This window comes from Spermophilus citellus, assembly GCF_964194105.1.
Source record: "Spermophilus citellus genome assembly, chromosome: 12".
Classification (NCBI taxonomy): domain Eukaryota; kingdom Metazoa; phylum Chordata; class Mammalia; order Rodentia; family Sciuridae; genus Spermophilus; species Spermophilus citellus.
Genome location: NC_138198.1, coordinates 112,626,986 through 112,648,134, shown reverse-complemented (window position 1 = coordinate 112,648,134; position 21,149 = coordinate 112,626,986). Strand labels below are relative to the sequence as shown.

General features: G+C 36.2%; 1 protein-coding gene across 4 annotated transcripts in view; it reads right to left on the bottom strand.

Moving 5' to 3' along the window:
- The window catches only part of WDR7 (WD repeat domain 7), a 329,818-nt gene that overhangs the window by 285,504 nt on the left and 23,165 nt on the right, over positions 1-21,149 (bottom strand). For all 4 annotated transcript variants that reach the window (XM_081263756.1, XM_081263758.1, XM_081263757.1 and 1 more), the window contains exons 4-9: positions 20,561-20,639; positions 10,019-10,193; positions 6,927-7,003; positions 5,889-6,008; positions 2,667-2,812; positions 1,986-2,088 (exon numbers count right to left, since the gene is read on the bottom strand). In XM_081263756.1, coding sequence (XP_081119882.1) covers positions 1,986-2,088; positions 2,667-2,812; positions 5,889-6,008; positions 6,927-7,003; positions 10,019-10,193; positions 20,561-20,639 — 700 coding nt within the window. The remainder of the gene's footprint in view (positions 1-1,985; positions 2,089-2,666; positions 2,813-5,888; positions 6,009-6,926; positions 7,004-10,018; positions 10,194-20,560; positions 20,640-21,149) is intronic.

Here is a 21,149-nt window from a genome sequence, read left to right as displayed (position 1 = left end):
CTTTGGAGTATTAATTTACAAATACTGGAACATTCACGAATAGAATCTTAGCCTGAAGAGCAATAAGAAATACACTTCTATTTTGACAATTACAGTTAACAAATAATCTAGTTACTGTATTTGGTATTAGTTGTTTCATAAAAAGCACTAACTTATACAAACTAGATATACTAAGCATAATCAAGTATTTGACTTTCCTTAAATACTGAGAATTTTAATTAAAAACTACATACTTAAAAAGTTGCTACAACAGCAAAAATACTCATATGCCATATTTCAACATATGCACTCTCGTACCACACAATACATATTTGATTTTAAAATGTATTAGGGGACTGATATTTAAAGAAAAATGATATGTTGTTTTGTTTTGTGCAGCATTTTTTATTCAAGTCACTACCCCTTCATTTAACTGGTAGTGACTGTCTAACTAGGTTAGAGAGCAGTAAGCAGAAGTTTATGTTAAGTGAAGAATGGACAGGATATAGAGTATTTTTTTTTATTTTAATATGTTTTTTAATTGATTATTTAAAGCATTACATAGCTCATGATATATCATCTTTCATACATTTGACTCAAATTGTGTTTTGAACTCCCATTTTCACCCCAAATACAGATTGCAGAACCACATCTGTTACATATTCACATTTTTACATAATGCCATATTAGTGACTGTTGTATTCTGCTACCTTTCCTATCCCCTACTATCCCCCCTCCCCTCCCCTCCCATCTTCCCTCTCTACCTCCCCTGCTGTTGTTCAATTCTCTCCCTTTTTTTTCCCTCCCCCTTGCCCCTCATAACCTCTTATAATTCTATGTATCATTGAAGGTCTCCTACTATAGGATATAGAGTATTTTAATTGTGCCTATGTGTATACATTCTGTATATCCAAGAGATTCCTGAAAAACAAAAACAATTCCCTACCCCTCACTACCCCACCACAAAAAGATTGAACATACTCTTCAGAACCATGAATTGTGGAAATCCAGAACATCATCACAGAAAACTTAAATTCCAAAACCAAAGTTTCTTTCTTACTGCACACAGAACAGAGTCAAAAATCTAGTACTAAGAGCTATTGTATTTCAACTGCTAATGGATAAAATTAAGCAGGATTTTAGAAAATACAATAAGCTTTTATTTTATAGAGAAAAAAATATTTTACTCTTTATGTCTGATATCTAATGAGTTAAATCTTTACATGGCTTTGGGGAGGCACTGCAATGACTGGTCAAGTAATGAACTATTATTAATCAGCATCATTACATAAGGACTTTTGCCCTTTTAAAATTATAAAATGAAACTACCAGTATATATCAAAGAGATAAAACTATATTTATTTATAATCATTACACCATATTTATTCAAACAATAGACACACTATTTTATTACCTGCACATTAAATTTACATAGTACACTAGCAACTACACTAATCAATTATATTTGCTAAAACCAGTGTAGAGACACTTTCAGCATCAGAGTAACAGAGTTCTCAAAACACCTTAGACCTCTGTAGATGGTCAGTATACCTCTTCTGAGCATGTGTTTTAACTGTATGAGAATGTAAAATAAATATATATCTGAATTTTATCAAAAGCTCAATTTCAATATGTAATCAGCATAAGATTATATGCACTTAGAGAAAAGTGAATGCTATTTTATAGACACATTATGTATTGTAAAATAAGCAACTTTTGAATGTGCTTATAACTAATCATATCAAAATGTTTTATGATATTTAACACAGTGCCTTGAATTATATTACATCTTTCAGGACCAGGGCTGTGGCTCAGTGGTTGAGCACTTGCCTCAAATGCAGTGAGGTACGAGGTTCAGTCCTCGGCAACACATACAAAAACTAAATAAATAAAATAAAGATACTGTATTAAAAAAAAAAGTCTTTCAAATGCTTAGCTACCAAAATACAGCTGTAAAAATTCTGTAATATAACCATCAATTATAAATGATACCTGAAGAATTTTACCTCTTTATCTTTTCGATCCAAGAGGCTATGTTGAACAGGAGGAATTAAATTTTCAACTGCTTTCCCCACATCACTGCGGAATGAATCACTAGCTGGAAGGCAACTGAAAATTAGAAAAAGAACAATATTCACTTAAAATACTGACATTAGCTATTTTATCATTACATATGATAACAAGGGTTTTTCTTTCTTTTTAAACAATGAACAAAAAAGAGATTTTTTTAAATTAACATTACAAAAATATCCTCCTTCAAGCTGGGCACAGTGGTACACACCTGTAATCCCCGTGACTTGAGAAGCTGAGGCCAAGGCATTACAAGTTTGAGGTCAGCCTCAGCAATTTAGTGAGACTGTCAGCAACTTAACAAGACCTTGTCTCAAAATAAAAAATAAAAAGGGCTGGAGTGTAACTCTGTGGGGTAAAACATCTTTGGGTCCAATCCTCGGCACAAAATTAAATAAATAAATAATAAAAATATCCTTCTTCAAATAAAAAAAAAAAAATCCACTTAATTTTTATACTCCAAAGTTAAATCAGCATTAAAAATCTAACTTAAAAAGCTCTGAAGTTTTGGGCCTAAATTAAATATTATACTACATATGTTTTCATACTTTCCAGTTACACCCCAAATTATGATCTTTTACTTTGATTAAAATCCTAACCTCTTATTTACTGCATACCTGGCAGGTAGTTTGTAAATATAACTTTGCCCATTTTCAGTCCAAATGATTACTTTATCTGCTGATACAAAGTCCCCTCCAGTCCAAGTCTGTCCATTTTCACTAGGACCTGAACACAACAGGGAATAATCTCCAGCATCAAATACCTACAAGGAACAAGAAATTCACCATCTAGTCCATGTTCTGATGATTTAAATAAGATATAGCTAAGATACAGCAACATTTCAAAAAGTACTAACAAACTTCTATAAATATGTTTAATAAACTCAGGCCTTTCAAGTTTGATAACTCAGATGAAGACATCTTGTCAGTGAGCCCTCTGTGGCTGGGTCACCTTTAAGAGGGAAAAAAAAGAGTTGGCTTCCAGCTGTGTGCAGCTTCTAGGCCATCAGGCAATAGAGCAGGACCATAGAGCAGGGGTGTTCTCTACACAGGAACAGGAACCCTTACCTTTCCATAAAGAACGGCAAGTTGTAGGGAGGACCCTTTGCAATGCAGCCTCTGGCTCCTGTTTTAGCATATTTCTGGTAACATTTCTAACCACAACTCTTGACATTGGAGCATTTCCTTGTTTAACTTAGGTTACCAATGTTCTAAAATATTATAAATAGAAGTTAACATACTCCATTTCATTATTTAGTAAATTGGGTTTTTTGATTGTTCGTTGGTTTGTTTGTTTGCAGAGGGAATTGAACCCAGGGGCACTTAACCACTAAGTTACCGTCCCAGACCTTTTTTATATTTTATTTAGAGACAGAGTCTCGCTGAGTTGCTTAGGACCTTGCTAAATTGCTGAGGCAAGCTTTGAACTCAAAATCCTCCTTCCTCGGCCTCTCTCCAGAGTCACTGGGATTATAGGTATGTGCCACCACACCCAGCTTATTTAGTAAATCTTACATGTAAAAGTCAAGTCATTATAATTTCACCAGCAACAGAGGGTACTGACTTTACACTGCCTTCCATCAGTAAAGTAAGGCACATCAGGCTTTACAAAGTGCCTTTACAAGGGTAATTTCCCAGGAACCTTCAAATCACTGCAGGAGAAATGCAAGCAACTATTGCTACCTCAGTTTACTGACACAAATAAGGGTAACATCACTTACTCAAGGTCACAGTTCCAATAAATGAAATAGCTAAAACTAAAAACCCTGGTCTTATAATTCCTAGCAGCATCATTCTTTCCACCACTTTCAATATTTAATGAAAGTACACTTTGTTTTGTTACAAATCTTTCCCAGGAGAAATGAAAATTCTTCATGCCTTGATGGCCCAGAGGTTTTACTTTTCTCTTAAAAAAAAAATATATATATATATATATGAGGTTGACTGTGCAAACCCATGAAATTAGAATAAACCTAGCTGAATTTCCCATGATTTGCAATAGTTTTTATGAGTATGTAACATTAGGAATACAATAATAGCCAAGAAGAATCCAAAAAGAATAATGAAGGGAGACCCGCCTTCCAGTGCTATGATCTATTAAAACAAATGATATAGCTATAAAAGTTAAAATAATACAGCACTGTATTGGTGCATGAATGCATGGACAAATTAAGCAGTCTAGGAACATGCAAAATGGCATATTTTCAAGGCACAATGGAAAAGTAAATGGATTGTTCAACATATGGCATCAGGAACAGGGCATCCTTTTGCAATGAAAATACAGTTGTATTTATATATCACCATTTATGCAATATAATTTCAAGATAAAAGAATCAGATGTCTATAAGGTAAAACCATAAGAATATTAAGTAAATTGAGTATTTTTTAATCTCAACTTATAGTAAGCCCCTTAAAAACATGTCACAATTGTTCTAGAAACCATAAGAGATGATATTGGACTATATTAAAATGAAAAACTTCTTTATGGAAATAAATATCTAAAAATATCATTCTGGCATGTTGTTGTACTATCTCAGTGTCTGTATTAATACATAATTTCTCTGATGTTAATGAAGCTGAGCACCTTTCTATACATTTACTGGCCATCTGGCTTTCCTCTTTGGCGAAATATTTTGTCTATTTTCTTGCTAGGCTGTCTGTATTTTTCTTCTTGATTTGTAGGACCTGGCTTTCTATAAATACTGAATAAGTTCTTCATCATACACGAATGCTCTATCTTCTCTCATGTGTGTTGCCTTTTCACTTACGTATGCATTTTTAAAAAGAAAAGTGTCTGTTTCATTTAATTATAAAATGCTTATAACAGTCACAAAAGAAACTGCTACTAGATATTGCCTCTGGAGAGGGTAAAGGAAGCACCAGGGAAAGGGTATGAAGCAGACTCGCTTTTCACTTTATCTTCTTACATAGCTCTTTCATTACTAATAAGATGGTTTATTACTAACCCATGATAAGATAGGTTATAATGCTTTTGTGTTGTTCTAATATGCTACATTCTAGAGTAATTTATTAAGCAGGACTAAATAACTTAACTAATACGCCTACCCTTAGAGAGTTCTGAGGATTAAAAGAAAAAATACACAGAAAGCTTTCAAAAAAGTGCTACGCAAGAAAAAAGTTCTCAAAACATGCTGACCACTTTTCTATTACAGAAATATTAATTCTGGAAACATAGAAATAATATACTCCCTCCATCATTAACTCTGAGGTGCTGGAAGAAGACCTTCACAACTCCAAGAAGCCAGGAAAAAAAAAATGGCATTTGGGTCTAACAACACCCTACAAAGAAATATATGTCCTGAAGAATATGTGCTCATACTGCTTTTATGTATAGATGAGACAGTAACTAAAACAGTAGCAAAATGTAGGAATTAAGATCAATAAAATCACTAACCGAATTATTCCATGAATGAAAACAAAACAAGACAACTAAAGCCAAGTCCCAAGTATTTCTCAAAAGTATCACACCAAGCCAGGCACAGTGACGCATACCTGTAAGCCCACAGGCTCAGGAAGCTGAGGCAGGAGGACTGACTGCAAGTTCAAAGCCAGCCTTAGCAAGTTAGCAAGGTCCTAAGCAATTCAGCAAGACCCTGTCTCTAAATAAAATATTTAAAAAGGGCTGGGGGTGTAGATCAGTAGTTAAGGATCTGTGGGTTCAATCCCCAGTACCCAAAAAAAAAAAAAAAAAAATCAAACCAGACATAAATTCTAAAGAAGTCTTTCACCAAGCAGCTCTTTATGACTATCTCTGTAAGTCTGATAAACCAATATCTTAAAAGATAAAAATAGAGTTTCTTACTTAAGTAGTCATCTTACCCTCCAATATTTGGAGCACACAACCAAAAGTGACCTTTGTGTGAATGCACAAAAAGAGATGCTTTGACAATTCTGACAATAAATTGGTTTGGATTCCTCCTCAAATATTGGCTCAGTATCCTGAAAAGAAAAACATTTGTAAAACTTCAGGAATAGTTTTGTTGTCAGTTAAAATTATCACCCAACGCTAAAGACACCAACATAAAATAAAGGCATTGCTTGATACGTTCATCATTTTAGCCCCGAGGTTAGGAGAAAGGTAATTAAAAAACAGCAAAAATATACTCTGAAACACAGCTGGGCACAAACATCTTGGCTACAAAGCTACCCAGGATTTGTGTTCTGATGAGTCAGTGTGTCATCACTCTAGCAAAGGCAGATGATAAAATTTTGCCTTGATCCTAATTCTGTAAGTATATGTGTTTTAGGGAAGGAAGGGAGGGAGGGAGGGAGGAGAGAGACAAAAAAAAAAAATGATCAGTTCTTCTAGGATCTCCCATGCCTAAAATTTCTCTAGCTCCAGGGAACAGCATCAATACTGTCAGAAAATTGATCTGCCCTTCTTACTGATTTATAAAAGAGAGAGAGAGAGAGAGAGAGAGAGAGAGAGAGAAGAGAAGAAAAAGAACTAAGAATCCATGCCCATCATACTGAGACAGAGACTAAAATTGACTTCATGTACTTTTCACAGTGGATTGCTTTATCTTTTCCCTCAAGCAAACTACCTTTTAACTTAATTTAAGCAAAAGCCACAGAGGAGAACTCTACCTCTTCTGTTCCTCTACTTCACGTTCTGTGCAATATGTTTCTCTATTTCCTAATCTTGGTGGTGCAGATGTCATCAGCAAAGAGAAAGAAATAATTCACTCACACATGCAGCACCCTAGAGATCTTTTATACTATGTCCCTAGGACCACAAAAAAGAAATTGCCTTTTCCTTCCCTTTTAAAAAAAGGAGGGAAGGAAGGAGTGTGTCCACTGAAACTTTAGATGTCAGAATAAGACCAGAGAAAACAATCCCAGTCTCACTTGTCTCACCTGCATGCCACTTATTTCAGAGGTGACGATCCACACCTTCAAGATGCCTGTCACTGAAAGTGCTACCACAGTGTCCTCTAAATCAAGAAGCGACAAGAAATCCAGGTTACAAACATAGCATGCTTTCTCTCTAAATGTTAAAACAGTTTGTTTTAATGAAATTAACCATAGCAGTTTTATAATTGGCAGAAAAACATAATTCTCTTTCATGAAATAGAAATAAGCTTTTGAAACATAGGTTAATTAAAAATCACCAACAATTCATAATTCAAGGAAAATTGTTTCAGTTACTTAATTTTTTATTTCCAATCACCAAGTTTTTAATGATATCAACTGTTCTTAATTAATAGATTAACAAAGAAATTTTATTATTCAAAATTCACAACTTTCATTTAGTTACCACAGATAAGCAAGGCACTCATATTCTTCCCCCTTCCTCTACTACTGGCCTGCCTTCCAGTTACTTTACTGCACAGTACCACAGGCTGTGATCAAAAGAAAAACATGTGTGACACTATATGGTTGTCATCCATGGTTCCTGGCTCTTACTGCCTCCCCAGGGCAGACCAAATAGATTATGTTTCCCTAAGGCAGGTGGCAGCCAGGAAGAAATTCTCTGACCTACACTATCTGATAGTAGATCACAAGACTTTATTCCATTAGGTGTCTTGCCCCATAGACACCTCAAGAAAAGGGTTGAGAGAGTTTTGGAACAGCTCAACACACAGAGAGTCCTGTAAAGTGTTACTCCTTGAGAGGGCCTGGAAATTCCATGCTCCCTTCTCTTTACCATCCTATGCATTTCTTCATCTTTACCCATTGTAATATCCTTAATAATAAGCCAATAAACATAAGAGTTTTCCTAAGTTCTTCAAGCCATTCAAGCAAAATTAACTGAACCTGAAGAGGAAGGTGTGGAACCTCCTATTTGTAGCTGGTCAATCACAACACAAGCACAGGTAAAAACCTGTGCCCGGCATCAAAACTGGGGCAGGGAAGAAGTCTTGCATCTGAGCCCTTAACCTGTGGGATCCGATGCTATGCCCAGCCAGTGTCAGAACTGAAAGGACTGCTGGCTGATGTCCTCTACAGATCTGATGGTGTGCATGCCGGTGGGGTGAAATCCCCAGACCTTTTGAGGTCACCTCAATTCATAAGTCTCAGTTCAGGGACCAGTCACAACACCATAGTAAATATATGTAAACTTTTGAGAGGACAAGACCTCAGAGTTAGGGAGATGTACGGTAAAATCAAAATTGCTTTTTTCTTTACTAATTAACCAATGAACTATGGATAACTTAACAAACCTATCTTAAATTTGGTATACTTACCTCAAAGCAAATAGAAATGGATAACCACAGGGCCTATCCTAATAGGCTGTTATCAAAATTAAGATACACCTTAGGTATAACATTAGTATATACCAATCCTTAATAAAGGTTAGTCACTGCTTTTGCTAAAATAATTGTTTGCATCTATAAGTAAAAAACCTCATCATATCACATGCAGTAGTTCCCTAGGCAACAGAAGGCACTGGAATGCACTGATCACAATTCATGACCCCTATATAGTAAAGCTGTAACACAACAATATATCTAAAATTCTGAAATACCCATAGACTAGAAAAAGGTAACTGCTGATTGAAAATTGCATGTTTGCAACATTATAAACAGATAACATCTAGAATTGCATGGACTCCAAAAAATTTTCCATTAAAGTTACATTCTATTCCATTTAGACCAAAGTGTACATGCATATAGAGTATAAAAATTCAAAATATGCAAACTGCTTGGTCACAAAAATAGTCCCTTTTTAAAGAAGTCATTGATTGTAACTAAGATTGGAGGTAAACATCCAAAAACTGAGTTCCCTATTGCCTGGAATATTAAATCAAATCTCATTTCACTATTATGCTCAGGAAGAAAGCTGTAATTCTCCACTACACAACCCACGTCGCTTCGGGCATTCTTAGCAGAGACTATTCATCATCTAGAGTGGGAGCCAGCAAGCTACAGTGCATGGATCAACTCCAGCCCACTCAAGAGGTAGCAAAGGCAAGCTCCCACAGAGTTGAAGACACTTCCTTCATGTAAGCAACGGAACACAGTAACAACTCTGGAGTCCGTCTGGCCTCCAGTCAGCCAGACCTAAGAACCTCTGGGTTCTTAGGCAAAGACTCTGCCACCCTAAACCTCATCAGTCTCCTCATTTATATGAGAAATAACAGCAGCAAGTATCTCAAGGGGTACTGTGAAACTTGGTCAAATACAACTGTTTAGCATATTATACCTATACTGTAAGCACTCAATAAATAAAGTCCCTGTGGTGGTAGGAGGTAACAGTCAATCTCTATAGAAAAACACCTAACTATGTAGCCACTGGGAGAAAAAGAGTGCTCCTCAATAGGCTTAAAATAACATACACTCAACATTCAGCATTTATCAATGTTCTTTTCTTAAATAATTTATATTTGCTCTCAAGGTTGTTACTGAAAGATTTTTAATTCAAAACAAATGAACAAAAGACAGTAATATTTATGTCAAGTATGTACCAGACAGGATCTTTTTTCAAAATATATTTATTTGTTCTACTAAGTTATGCATAACAGCAGAATGCATTTTGACACATCATACATAAATGGAGTATAACTTCTCATTTGTCTTTACCAGGAGCTTTGATTAATCTCCTCCCTTTTCAATTTCTCCACATGAAACAGAAATACTTCCTGTGTCTCTTAGCAAGTGACAAAACCACAATCCATAAATATACAGGTGAAGTCACAGTTTCTCCCACCATACCCAAAAGGGTTACAATACCCCTCCTCCACTTCAGAAAATCACATGTGGCTGAGGCCCACAGCTAGTGATTCCTCCCATAGAATGAAGACAATGTAACATGTTAAATCTTAATTAAATCAAATTCTCCTTTATGAAGCAGGAAACAGACCACAAATTATTAAAGCTATTATTTCTTAATTTTCTTCTTTTTTCTTACATAATATAATCAAAATTATTAATTTTAACAAATTATAGAACTTGACAGTAAACCAAGCAGTAAGTCATAAAGCAGACATCTAAAGGGAACACACTGACCTTGTGTCCGATGGGATCGAATAATACTCATGGAGCTAATCCAGTCTGGTGATATCTTTGATACTAAGGAGTATAACACCTCAAGGCTGGTAGCATCCACCACAAGGATTTCAGGGTAATGTCCATGGCATAAAAGTCTTCCTTCTCGCTGATTTCCAACAGAGAATTGGTAGAACTATATTCATGTTAAAAGGAAAAAGGATTTTTAAAGGTCCCTTTTTAGCTCAGATACTTAAATTAATAGCATTCATCAAGCTTACTATGATATTTTCCTAAATACTAAACTCTTCCAGTAATATTTTCATGTAAGTACTATATAGTTCATATTAAATGTGTGTAGTACACACATACAAATACATCAATTTCTATTAATAATTTTAAACATATAACAAAACTTATTCTTTTCCTAGCCTTGTATCCTCCATTTTGAACTGTTTGGGGGCAGAATTCATGATAATTCTTTCTTTTATTCCCATATCTGGCATCTAAAACAGAATTTTTTGAGTTAACTTGCAAAGCACCTGAATAACTCCAGCTTCACAAATCAAATCAAGAGTAGCTCAGGTGGGTCACAAAAACAAAATACAAATTCTAAATGAATGGTAAGAGGTGAGTACAGGCTTATAATTACTGAGTATAACTAAATAAATCTAAAGTAAAGGATAATTGACATGCTAATAATCAGAATTAGATTCCAATTAAACGAAGTGTTATTTCAGATAAGTGTATAAGAAAACTGTATAAATACAGCATGCATTTACACTTTGTAGAAGAAAAAATAGCAGAAGAACCAATATAATCCTGATCCATGTTCCACTAATACCAATAACTACTAATACCAATAACTAGCAATAACTACTCAAGAGGCTAGATGGTTTTCCACCAACCACAGAGTAGAGGAAGAATATCTATCAAAACAAGACCAATACATATCAAAGGACCTGTCTTCCCTCAGCCTCAAAAAAAAAAACGCGACTCTTTAGGGGACTCAATCTCCTAGAGGATTTTTACAGGTGAAGACATTTCTGGACTACTAAATGAATAACAGGAGCACAAGCAAGGCAAAGCACAGAGGCCAATGTTGTAACTACTCCACACTATGAAATCCTGGGTCTGGTCTGCCTCACACTCTTTAATCCTATTCTCAGAACTTGACGTTGTTATAAAGGAATACACTCTTATCTTAATTGTGGAGTACCTGTATGCAAAGGAGTACAACTCAGATGTTGTACAAAAGAGTAAACATTGATCCTGGAACAAATCAACTAAATGTAAGGTAGCACCTCTAAAACAGGGGTGAGGTTATGGAGGTGTGATGGCTAATCAAATGCAGATTACCACAGTGGGCAGCTCTAGATCTCAGAAGTTCAATCCAAAACACAACACAGCAAAGGAGATTCCCAGGGACTGCCAAGCAGCACAACAGAAAAATGCCACAGTAAAAAATAAAAAAAAAATTAAAAAAAAGAAAGAAAGAAAGAAAGAAAGAAAGAAAGAAAGAAAGAAAGAAAGAAAGAAAGAAAGAAAGAAAGATGCCATAGTAATTAGCCTTGAACTCCATAAGGGGAGGATGTAGCAAGGTGGAAAGGCAAGGTGCAGTGAAGCAATCTGTCAGTATTCAACCACCAGCAGCAAGGAGAGATGTGCACTACAGCCACTAGAGAGGGACTCCCTCCTGAGGGTGGGATACTTTATTAGAATTGCCTGGCTAAACAACTCCCACCTTTTGCTGTAAAGTCAAATTCAAACACTCGATCTTCTAATTCAACTTCCATAACACTTTGATACTAGCAAAGAAAGTATCCTAAATGGAGAAGCAAGTTTTTCACACATAAAAAAAAAAAAGAATATCCCACATGGTAATTTAATAAACTGGCAATGCCTTGTGAGTTCAGTTAAGTGTCAATGTCACCAAAGTTTATCATCTCTGAGGATATAAAAAAAGTACTTTCTTCTGAATTGCAAAGGAAACTGCTACCACTCTAGTAAATTTTCCACAAAGCGTCTTCTATTTAGAGATGGCAGCCAATCTAAATATAGAAGGGCTAATATGGGATTTGAAAAATAGCAGACACTGAAAATATGTTGAACAAAACAGATAATTTTCCATAATATGTAAGACGAAAGTTTTTAAAACATAAATCAAAACTGTACGACAGTCAAAATAATTGTTAAAATTAAACTAAGTTATAAAATCAATGAATCTACATCATTTTATCCTCACTTTTCTGTCTACCTACCTTATCGATTCCTCCCATGATAAAAATAAATATTTGCCTTTTAAATAAAAAGCACATACCCTAAAAACATTGATGAAGCTATTTCTTAAATTTGCCAGGGCAACAGATAGCCATGGAAGACCCCATATCACGCTGATCACCACCTCCCCACAAACATTTTCCTTTACTTTTAAATTTTGTTGGAGCACCTTCGGGATTAATTTTGTTAGTTTGTTTTAAGGGAGGCAATGTGATGCAAGGGCAGGACGCAGTGTCCAGTCAGACAAATCTGATGAGGAATCTTAGTGCCAGGAATGACTCACTGTGACGCGTGGGCAAGTCATTTTATCACTCTAGGCTTCAGCATCCTTTTACGTAAAATGATACATTCCAAATTTAATTTTTAAGGATGCAGGGAAGATTAAATGAAACACAATACAGGAAACTCCTCTAAGTATTACCTCAAGAAATGAGTTCTCTTCTTCTTCCTTTCCTTCCCCAATGAGAAAATGATTGATCATATTTCCTATATACCTCATAATATTCCCAACACTCAATATAGTAGACAACAAGGAAACTGAAGCAGAGAGAGATTACAATTATAAAAAAGAATACCAGGAATGCATGTCAGAAGTTACAAGTTCCTGTGTAATACTCTACATATTGAGCCAGGTCATTTCTTTTGACAGAGTTGGGAAGTATTTAAAATGAGCTCAAAGGCCAAACCTAGCGCTTACTTCAGCAGCACATATACTAAAATTGGAACGATACTGAGAAGATTAGCATAGCCCCTACACAAAGATGACATGTGAAATCCTGAAGCACTCCCTATGTTTTGCTCCAGGCTTGGGATTCAAGCAGTGGGAGTACTGCTTCTCAGCAAGGTGGGTGTAAGAGGGAAAATTCACTGGAATTCAGTATCAGGCAGTCAGTGTTTCTTGGAGACTCAGAAATACAGTTTCATTGAACAAGGAACAAGAAAGTACATTGGAGCCAAATCGACAGTGATGGGAGGGATAACAGAGAAGCACAACAGACAAATTTGAGATGGAAAAAACTTTACATCAGAAACGCAGCCTGAACTTAGCGGATCCACAAGCTGCACAACAAAGTGGTGTCTGAAAAGTGCTCTGCATTTCTCAACTGGCAACTGGAAAGCTGAGGAGGGAGCCATCTTGAGGCGGCCACTGTGCAGCTGCTGCTGCAGGAGCAACATTGCATCACATCACGCATTGCCATGTTGTCCCTGCAAGCACCTTGCAGGAGGCCTAGGGTATACCTGGAATATAAGTGAAACAAGCACACACCAGATTGTACCTATGGGGATTCAAGCCAAAAAGACAGGGGAGTGCAACTCACTTTCCCTTTGAGTCTGGTGGCTCCCATGACCCACTGAAGACTCAGGAAACTGAACAGAGGGGTGAATTTGGGAGCAAGTAGAATTCTTGGGAGGCTCCTGAGTTCCAGAATCCCCACAGACATTGGCATCAGCCTGGCCCTGGGGTATGTTGATTTAATCTCTCCAGAGCTAGGCTCCCTCACCACTCCAGCCAAAAATTAAAAAAAAAAAAAAAAAAAAAAAAAAGTTAAGCCTGATAGATCTAAGTCCTAGCTGTTTTAACTTCTCTCTTAGAACTCTGCAGGCCCACCCTGGGAATGCATCTGCCTAAACTGTCGAGACAAAACTCCAACCAACAGGACTTCCCATTCTGTCCTACCTTATACTGGTGAGAAGAGAAGCTGAGAGCCATTTCAACCAGCTTCAGTTTTAGGCCACTCAAAGCTAGCAGCTCAGAGAACAACACAAAAAGAGGAAGAGGAAGGGGTTAACAACCCTCAGCCCTTGCGCTCCCTCTCTCTATACATAGCCCAAGAAGAAATGGAAAGGACAGACAGGCATAACCAGGGACCGTCCACCCTTATTAACTGTTTTGACTACCACAGGGCAATGGACAAAATTCTTTCATTATGAATCTTTTATCCGGGCTGGGATTGTGGCTCAGTGGTACAGTGCTTGCCTAGCATGTGTGAGGCCTCACTCACTGGGTTCAATCCTCAGCACCACATAAAAAATAAATAAATAAATAAAGATACCGTGTCCACCTACAACTAAAAAAATTTTTTTAAAAAAGAATCTTTTATCCTTCTTTTTTCCTCTTTTTCTTTTTGTGTTCTTGCTGTGTTGATTTGTTTGTAGATATATACATATTTATTTCTTTTCCTTTCTCAGTTTTAGTATTTTTTGTGTTTTGTTTTGTACAACAGCTATTTTTCTTTGTCTTTTAAGGGTTAGGGCTTTTGGTTTATCTATTTTGACTTTGTTTCATTTTTGTTTGGTTTTCTTGTTTATCTTTCTCTCCATTATTCTGCTAACAGCCGAGTTCTCTCATTTCCTATTTCTCTCTACTTTGGTTTTTCTATTATCCCTCCTCCTTCTTTGTAACCACACCAGATACATCTCTTCTGCATTATCTCTGTTCATATTTTGAACACTCTAAACTCTCTTCTACCTTCCTATCACATTTTCTTTTCTCTTAATAAACTTCATTTTATCATCTGTTAGAACTATTAGGTCTATATTACTCCATTCCACCCACTCATGTTGTTGCAGTTATTAGTGCTGTGGATGACACAGTTGACATCTGCTGTGCATTTAACTACCAGATTTGGTTCGTGGCTATTTATTGTTTTTTGCTAACAACTGGTAACCCCTCCATTCCTATTTTCATGGTAATCACTGTTGGGAACGTCATAGTAGGCACCCAGTATTTATTTTAATGCTGTATATTGTTTGCCTTGATTGCTGCTGTTGTTTCTTTCTCCTTTTTCTGTGCAGTGCTGGGAATCTGCAGGGATACTACAAGTTCACAGGGTAAAGACTCTGCTGCTAAACTAAACCCAGCCAAAAGACTGTTCACCTTGTTCTACATACAAATTTGCCTCACTTAAATGTCAATTGTACTTTAATAGAAAGAACAGAAGAAACATAACCCCAAACTAACGATCAGGCCCCAAATAGGAACAGCCAGCAAGGGAAGGTGTCAGGTTCTACTCCTGGACATTCATTCCTACAAAACAAAAACAGAATTAAATAAATAAGCAGAAACTAAAAGAATTCAAGACTTTTAAGCTGGCATTACAGAAAATACTTAAAGAACTATTTCACACGGAACAAAATCAAAAACGAACCTCAGAACTCACAAACGGACAAATCTCACTTGAAGAATAGCTAATCAAATGAGAAATAGGACAAAATTAAACATCAGAAATACATTAAAATGGCAGGAATTAATAAACCTCTCTTCATAATAACACTGAATGTAAATGGCCTCAACTCTCTGATTATAAAACATACGCTGGCAGAATAGATAAAAAAACAAGACTCGGCGATATGTTGTTAGCAAGAGATTCACCTTCCAGGCAGAGACAGCCTCCTGAAAGTGAAATGATGGAGACCGGTATCCCATGCAAATGGAGCTCCCAAACAAGCAGGAGTAAGGACTCATACCTGACAAAAGCACACTCCAAGCCAAAATTAATCAGAAGAGACAAAGAAGGTCACTTCATATGATAAAAAGAACAATCCAACAAGAAATTATAATGACAGTAAATATTTATGCCCCAAATATTGGCGCAACCAATCATTTAAGAGACACTACTCAAATTAAAGACTCAGTCTCTAGTACAATAATACTGTGAGATTTCAACACAACTTTCACACCAATATGTACAGTTCATTCATACATAAACTCAGTAAAGGCTCTTCAGAAGCAAAAAATAAAAATAAATGGATTTAATGAACATCTATAGACTATTTCATCTAACAATAGCTGAATACACTTTCTTCTCAGCTGCTCATGGAACTTTTCCCAAAAGACCATATTTTAAATAACAAAGCAACTCTAAGCAAATATGAGAAAATTGATGCAATTCCTTTAATCTTATCTGACCAAAATGGAATGATATTAGAAATCAACACCAAAATACCCTAAAGAAACTATGTAAACACATGGAGATTGAACTGTACTCTTTTGAATGATGAATGGGTGATAAAGAAATCAGGAGAATTCTTAAAATCAAGTGAGAATAGTGATACAAACTACCAAAACCTTTGGAGTACTATAAAGGCAGTTCTAAAAGAAAAGTTTATAGCTATGAGTGCCTACATAAATAAATAAATCAGAAAGATCCCAAATAACCAATGATTTATATGAAGGTCCTTGAAAAACAAAAACAAACTAATTCAAAACCAATAGAAGGAAGAAAATAACAAGACCAAAGCCAAATCAACAGAGAATTTTAAAAATTAGGACAAAAGATCAATTCTACCACGCGGCCTGCGCAGTGGTTTCATTAATGAGGTTCTGGCATTAAGTTAGTTAGAAGAGATCGAAATAAAACACACAGACAGTACCTTATTTTACATTGCTAGGTCCGAGACGGCTTGCCTCCCTGTTTCCCCGCCTCCAGCCGCCCAGCAGGGCAGCGAGGATTACTCTGGGCTAGCAGGAGAGAGAGAGAGCGAACACGCCGGGGAGTAGCCTTTTATTTGGGGGGACAAGAGATTCAGGGGAGAATTCCATCCAATGAAGGTTGAGGGGGGGCTGCACTCCAAGGTCAGGGTCAGTGATTGGGTCTCCAGGGTCAGTGGTTACGCACACCCCCACACGGATGGGCTCTCTCATCAGGAAAGGGTCGGGATAACTCCGACACAGCCAGAGTGCCTCAGGCCCTTAACGGGAGTCACCCAATCACGTGTCAGAATGGCTCCCCACAATCAATGAAACAAAGAGTTATTTCTTTGAAAAGATAAAAAAGATTAAAAAAAATAAATAAAAATTTTAAAAACAGAAGTAAGAAATAAGATTTAAAAAAAGATAAAAAAGATTGATAAGCCCTTCGTCAAACTAACCAAAAGAAAAGAGCCAAATTAATAAAATAAGAGATAAAAAAGGAGAAATCACCACAGACATCACAGAAATCCATAGGATCATTAGAGACAATTTTTAAAACTTATACTCCAATAAATTGCAAAACTTAAAAGAAATGAATAAATTTCTAGGTACCTATGACCTGTCTAAATTGAATCAAGAGGCCTGAGGAAACCTAAACAGACCAATTATTCACAATGAGAAGGAAGCAGTGATAAAAGATGGATTTTCAGCTAATTCTCCCAGACCTTTAAAGAAGAACTAATGCCAATACTCCTCAAATTATTCTATGAACTAGAAAGGGATGGAATAACTAAACCAGTATCACCTATTCCAAAACCAGTTAAGAACACATCAAAGAAAGAAAACTAGACTGCTATCCCTGATGAAGTTAGATACAAAAATCCCTAATAAAATATTAGCAAGTCATATTCAATAGCATATAAAGAAGACTGTACCTCATGACCAAGTTGGTTTTATCCCAGAGATGCAAGGATGTTTTGACGTGCAAATCCAAAAAAATGTCAATTCATCACTTAAATGGAAGTAAGCACAAAAATCACAGTAATCTCAATGGATGCAAAGAAAGCCTTCAAACAAAATTCAGTATCCACTGAATATAGTAAAGTAAGTAGGGATAGAAGAACCTCAGCTACATAAAGGCTATATAAAACAAACCCAACACCAACATTATAGTGAATGGGGGAAAAAAGGAAAGCATTTCCTTTAAAATTCAGAACACAACAAGAATGCCCACTTTTACCACTTCTATTCAATATAGTACTAGAAATTCTAGCCAGAGAAACTAAGCAAGAAAAGGAAATAAAATGAATAAAAATAGGAAAGAAGATAAATTAATTCACATTAATTTATCAATGTGAATGAATGCTCCTATAGTTAGAAGATCTAAGAAGCTCTACCAGAAGATTGCTATGATTAATAAACAAATTCAGCCAAGTAATAAGTTACACAATCAACATACAAAAATCAATAGCTTTTCTATATACCAACAATGAATCTGCTTAGAAAAAAATTAGGAAAGCAAGTCCATTCACAAAGTCCTCAAAAAACAAAGCTCACAATAAATCTAATCAAGGAGTGAATGACCTCTACAATGAAAATTACTGGGATACTGAAAAAAGAAAGAAATTGAAGAAGACACAAGAAGATGTAAAGACACCCCCCATGTTCATGGATAGGCAAAATTAATATTATTAAAATGGCCATACTACCAAAAGCAACATAGAGATTCAAGGCAATCCCCACAAAAATATCAATGACATTCTTCACAGAACTAGGAACATAACAGTCCTAAAATTCATTTTAGGATATGAATAAAAGACCCAGAATAACCAGAGCAATTTTAAGCCAATAAAACAATGCTGAAGGCATAAAAATACCTGACTTCAAATTACACTGTACAGCTATATTAATAAAAACTGTATAGCACTGGCATAAAAACAGGCTATCAATGGTACAGAGTAGAAGACACAGAGACAAACCCACACTGAGACAATGATCCAACCCTTGTTAAAGGTGCCATAATCATACACTGGAGAAAAGACAGCTTTCTTAAGAAATGGTGCTGGGGAAATTGGTTATCCATATATAGAAAAATAACACTAGACCTTTAACTGATACTCGGCACAAAAGTCAACTCAAAATGGATCAAAATTCAACACTGTAAACAATTAGGAAAATGTAAATCAAAACTACACAGATTTCATCTCACTCCCATGAGATGACAGCCATCAAGAATATAAACAATAATAAATGCTTGTAAGGATGTGAAGAAAAAGAAACACCTTTACACAGTTGGCAGGATGGTAAATAAGTAGAACCACTATTGAAATCAGCATGGAGGTAACTCAAAAAAGGAGGAATGGAACCACCGTATGACCCAACTAGCTATACCACTCCTCAGTATTTATCCTAAAGAATTACAGTCATCACACTTTAGCATTATATGCATACCCATGTTCATAGCAGCACAATTTGCCATAGCCCAACTATGAAACCAGCCTAGATGTCGGTCAATGGATGAATGCTTAAAGAAAATGTATTATATATAAAAATAGAGTTTTATTCAGCCATAAATAAAAATGAAATTATGTCATATGCAGGAAAATAGATGGAACTTGAGAACATTATGTTAAGCAAACAAAACAAGCCACAGTATCAGAAAATCAAAGGTCGTATGTTTTCTCTCATATGTGTAAGCTAGAGAGGAAACAGGAAAAGAAAGGTCAAGGGTGGGGAAATCTCATGAAAACTGAAAGGTATCAGAAAAGCAGAAGAAATGAACCAGGGAGAGGGAGTAAGAGAGGTAAAGAGGATATTGGCTAAATTACATGTTTATATTGTGTGCATGTACAAATACATAACAATGAATTTCACCATTGTGTACCAATAAAAAAAAATATGGAAAAAATAAAAATGATATTTTGACTTCAAAAAAAGGAGACATGACCCAAAAAGGGGATCAACTTACCTTAATCACAAATGGAATAGCTTTGGCAGGAATGAATTCCATTCTTTAAAATCTGGGGCACTTGCCCAAGTAGTAAAGACGTTCTGTTATAATTTGGATTCTAAGTGTCTCCCAAAGGTCAATAAAGGGTTGGTCCTCAGGGTGGTGCTACAGGTAGGTGGTGGATCCTTTAGCATGTGGGGCCCAGTAGGAGGTCTTTTGGGTCATTTCAGGCATGCACTTGAAGAGTATTGTGGTCTCTTCCTCCCGTTTGCTTCCTGGCCATGAGGTAAGCAATTTTGCTCCACCATACACTCCCTGCCATTACCATCTGATACCCCCACCAAAGGCCTAAAAGCAATGAACCTACCTAATTATGGACTAGAACTTCTAAAACCATAATCAAAAATAGCCTTCGATATAATAAGTTGATTATCTCAGGTATTTGGTATAGTATCAGGAAGGCAACTAACACAAGATCTCATTTGGGTAATCAAGAATGCCTAAAACAAAAGTGGTAATTTGCTTATCCTAAACCCTTCTTCATTGGTGTCCTCTACTTTATTACCATGCAACTCTAGCATCTTATGACGAATACTTTTACTACAATTCTAGTCTTATTCCTTCCCAGCATTTTTCACACAAAAATACATGATCAATATTTCAAACAGGGCTGGGGATGTGGCTCAAGCGGTAGCGCGCTCGCCTGGCATGCGAGCGGCCCGGGTTCGATCCTCAGCACCACATACCAACAAAGATGTTGTGTCCGCCGAGAACTAAGAAATAAATATTAAAAAAATTCTCTCTCTCTCTCCTCTCTCTCCTCTCTCACTCTCTCTTTAAAAAAAAAATATTTCAAACATTATTAAATTACATACTTGTTGCAAATTGTACTGACTTAGTCACAGAAATATATACTAACCTGTATGCCAGTATGTGTGCAGGCTAATTTTGTAAACTCAATGCATCTGCCATCATTCACATCCCAGAGGCACATCTCTCTATAAAACAAAACAAATAGCTAACTTTAAATTTGATTTGCTAAAAGCACTGTTTCAATTTGTAAATTTAAAATTAATTTAATTTAAAATTAATTAGTGTTATTAGAAGTAATAACACTAATTTATTACAGATTATAGCTAATACTCATTATTGCTGCTGGCCAAAATTTCCAGTGCTCCCATTCACCATCCCAATCCCCGTTCCAACCTGCCCACCCCACCTCAGTCCACATCCTCTCTACAGTAGGAATGCACTTCCTGGTTCCCTATTAGTTGGTAGAGTCTTGGGAGCATTTCTGGCCAGAACTAACTACTACAAGGCTCTTCAGCACTGTTTTTCCTCTGCCTCTGCTGTAGGTAGCGGCTGCGACATCAACCTAAACTAAGGACAATGATGAAGCCAGGCACAGCCTTCACATGACAAGAAGTGACAAAAACAAGACATGGACTTTTAATTTAAATTATTGAGCACTGCCATTTGTTAAATGCAGCTTGAAATGCAGCACTACA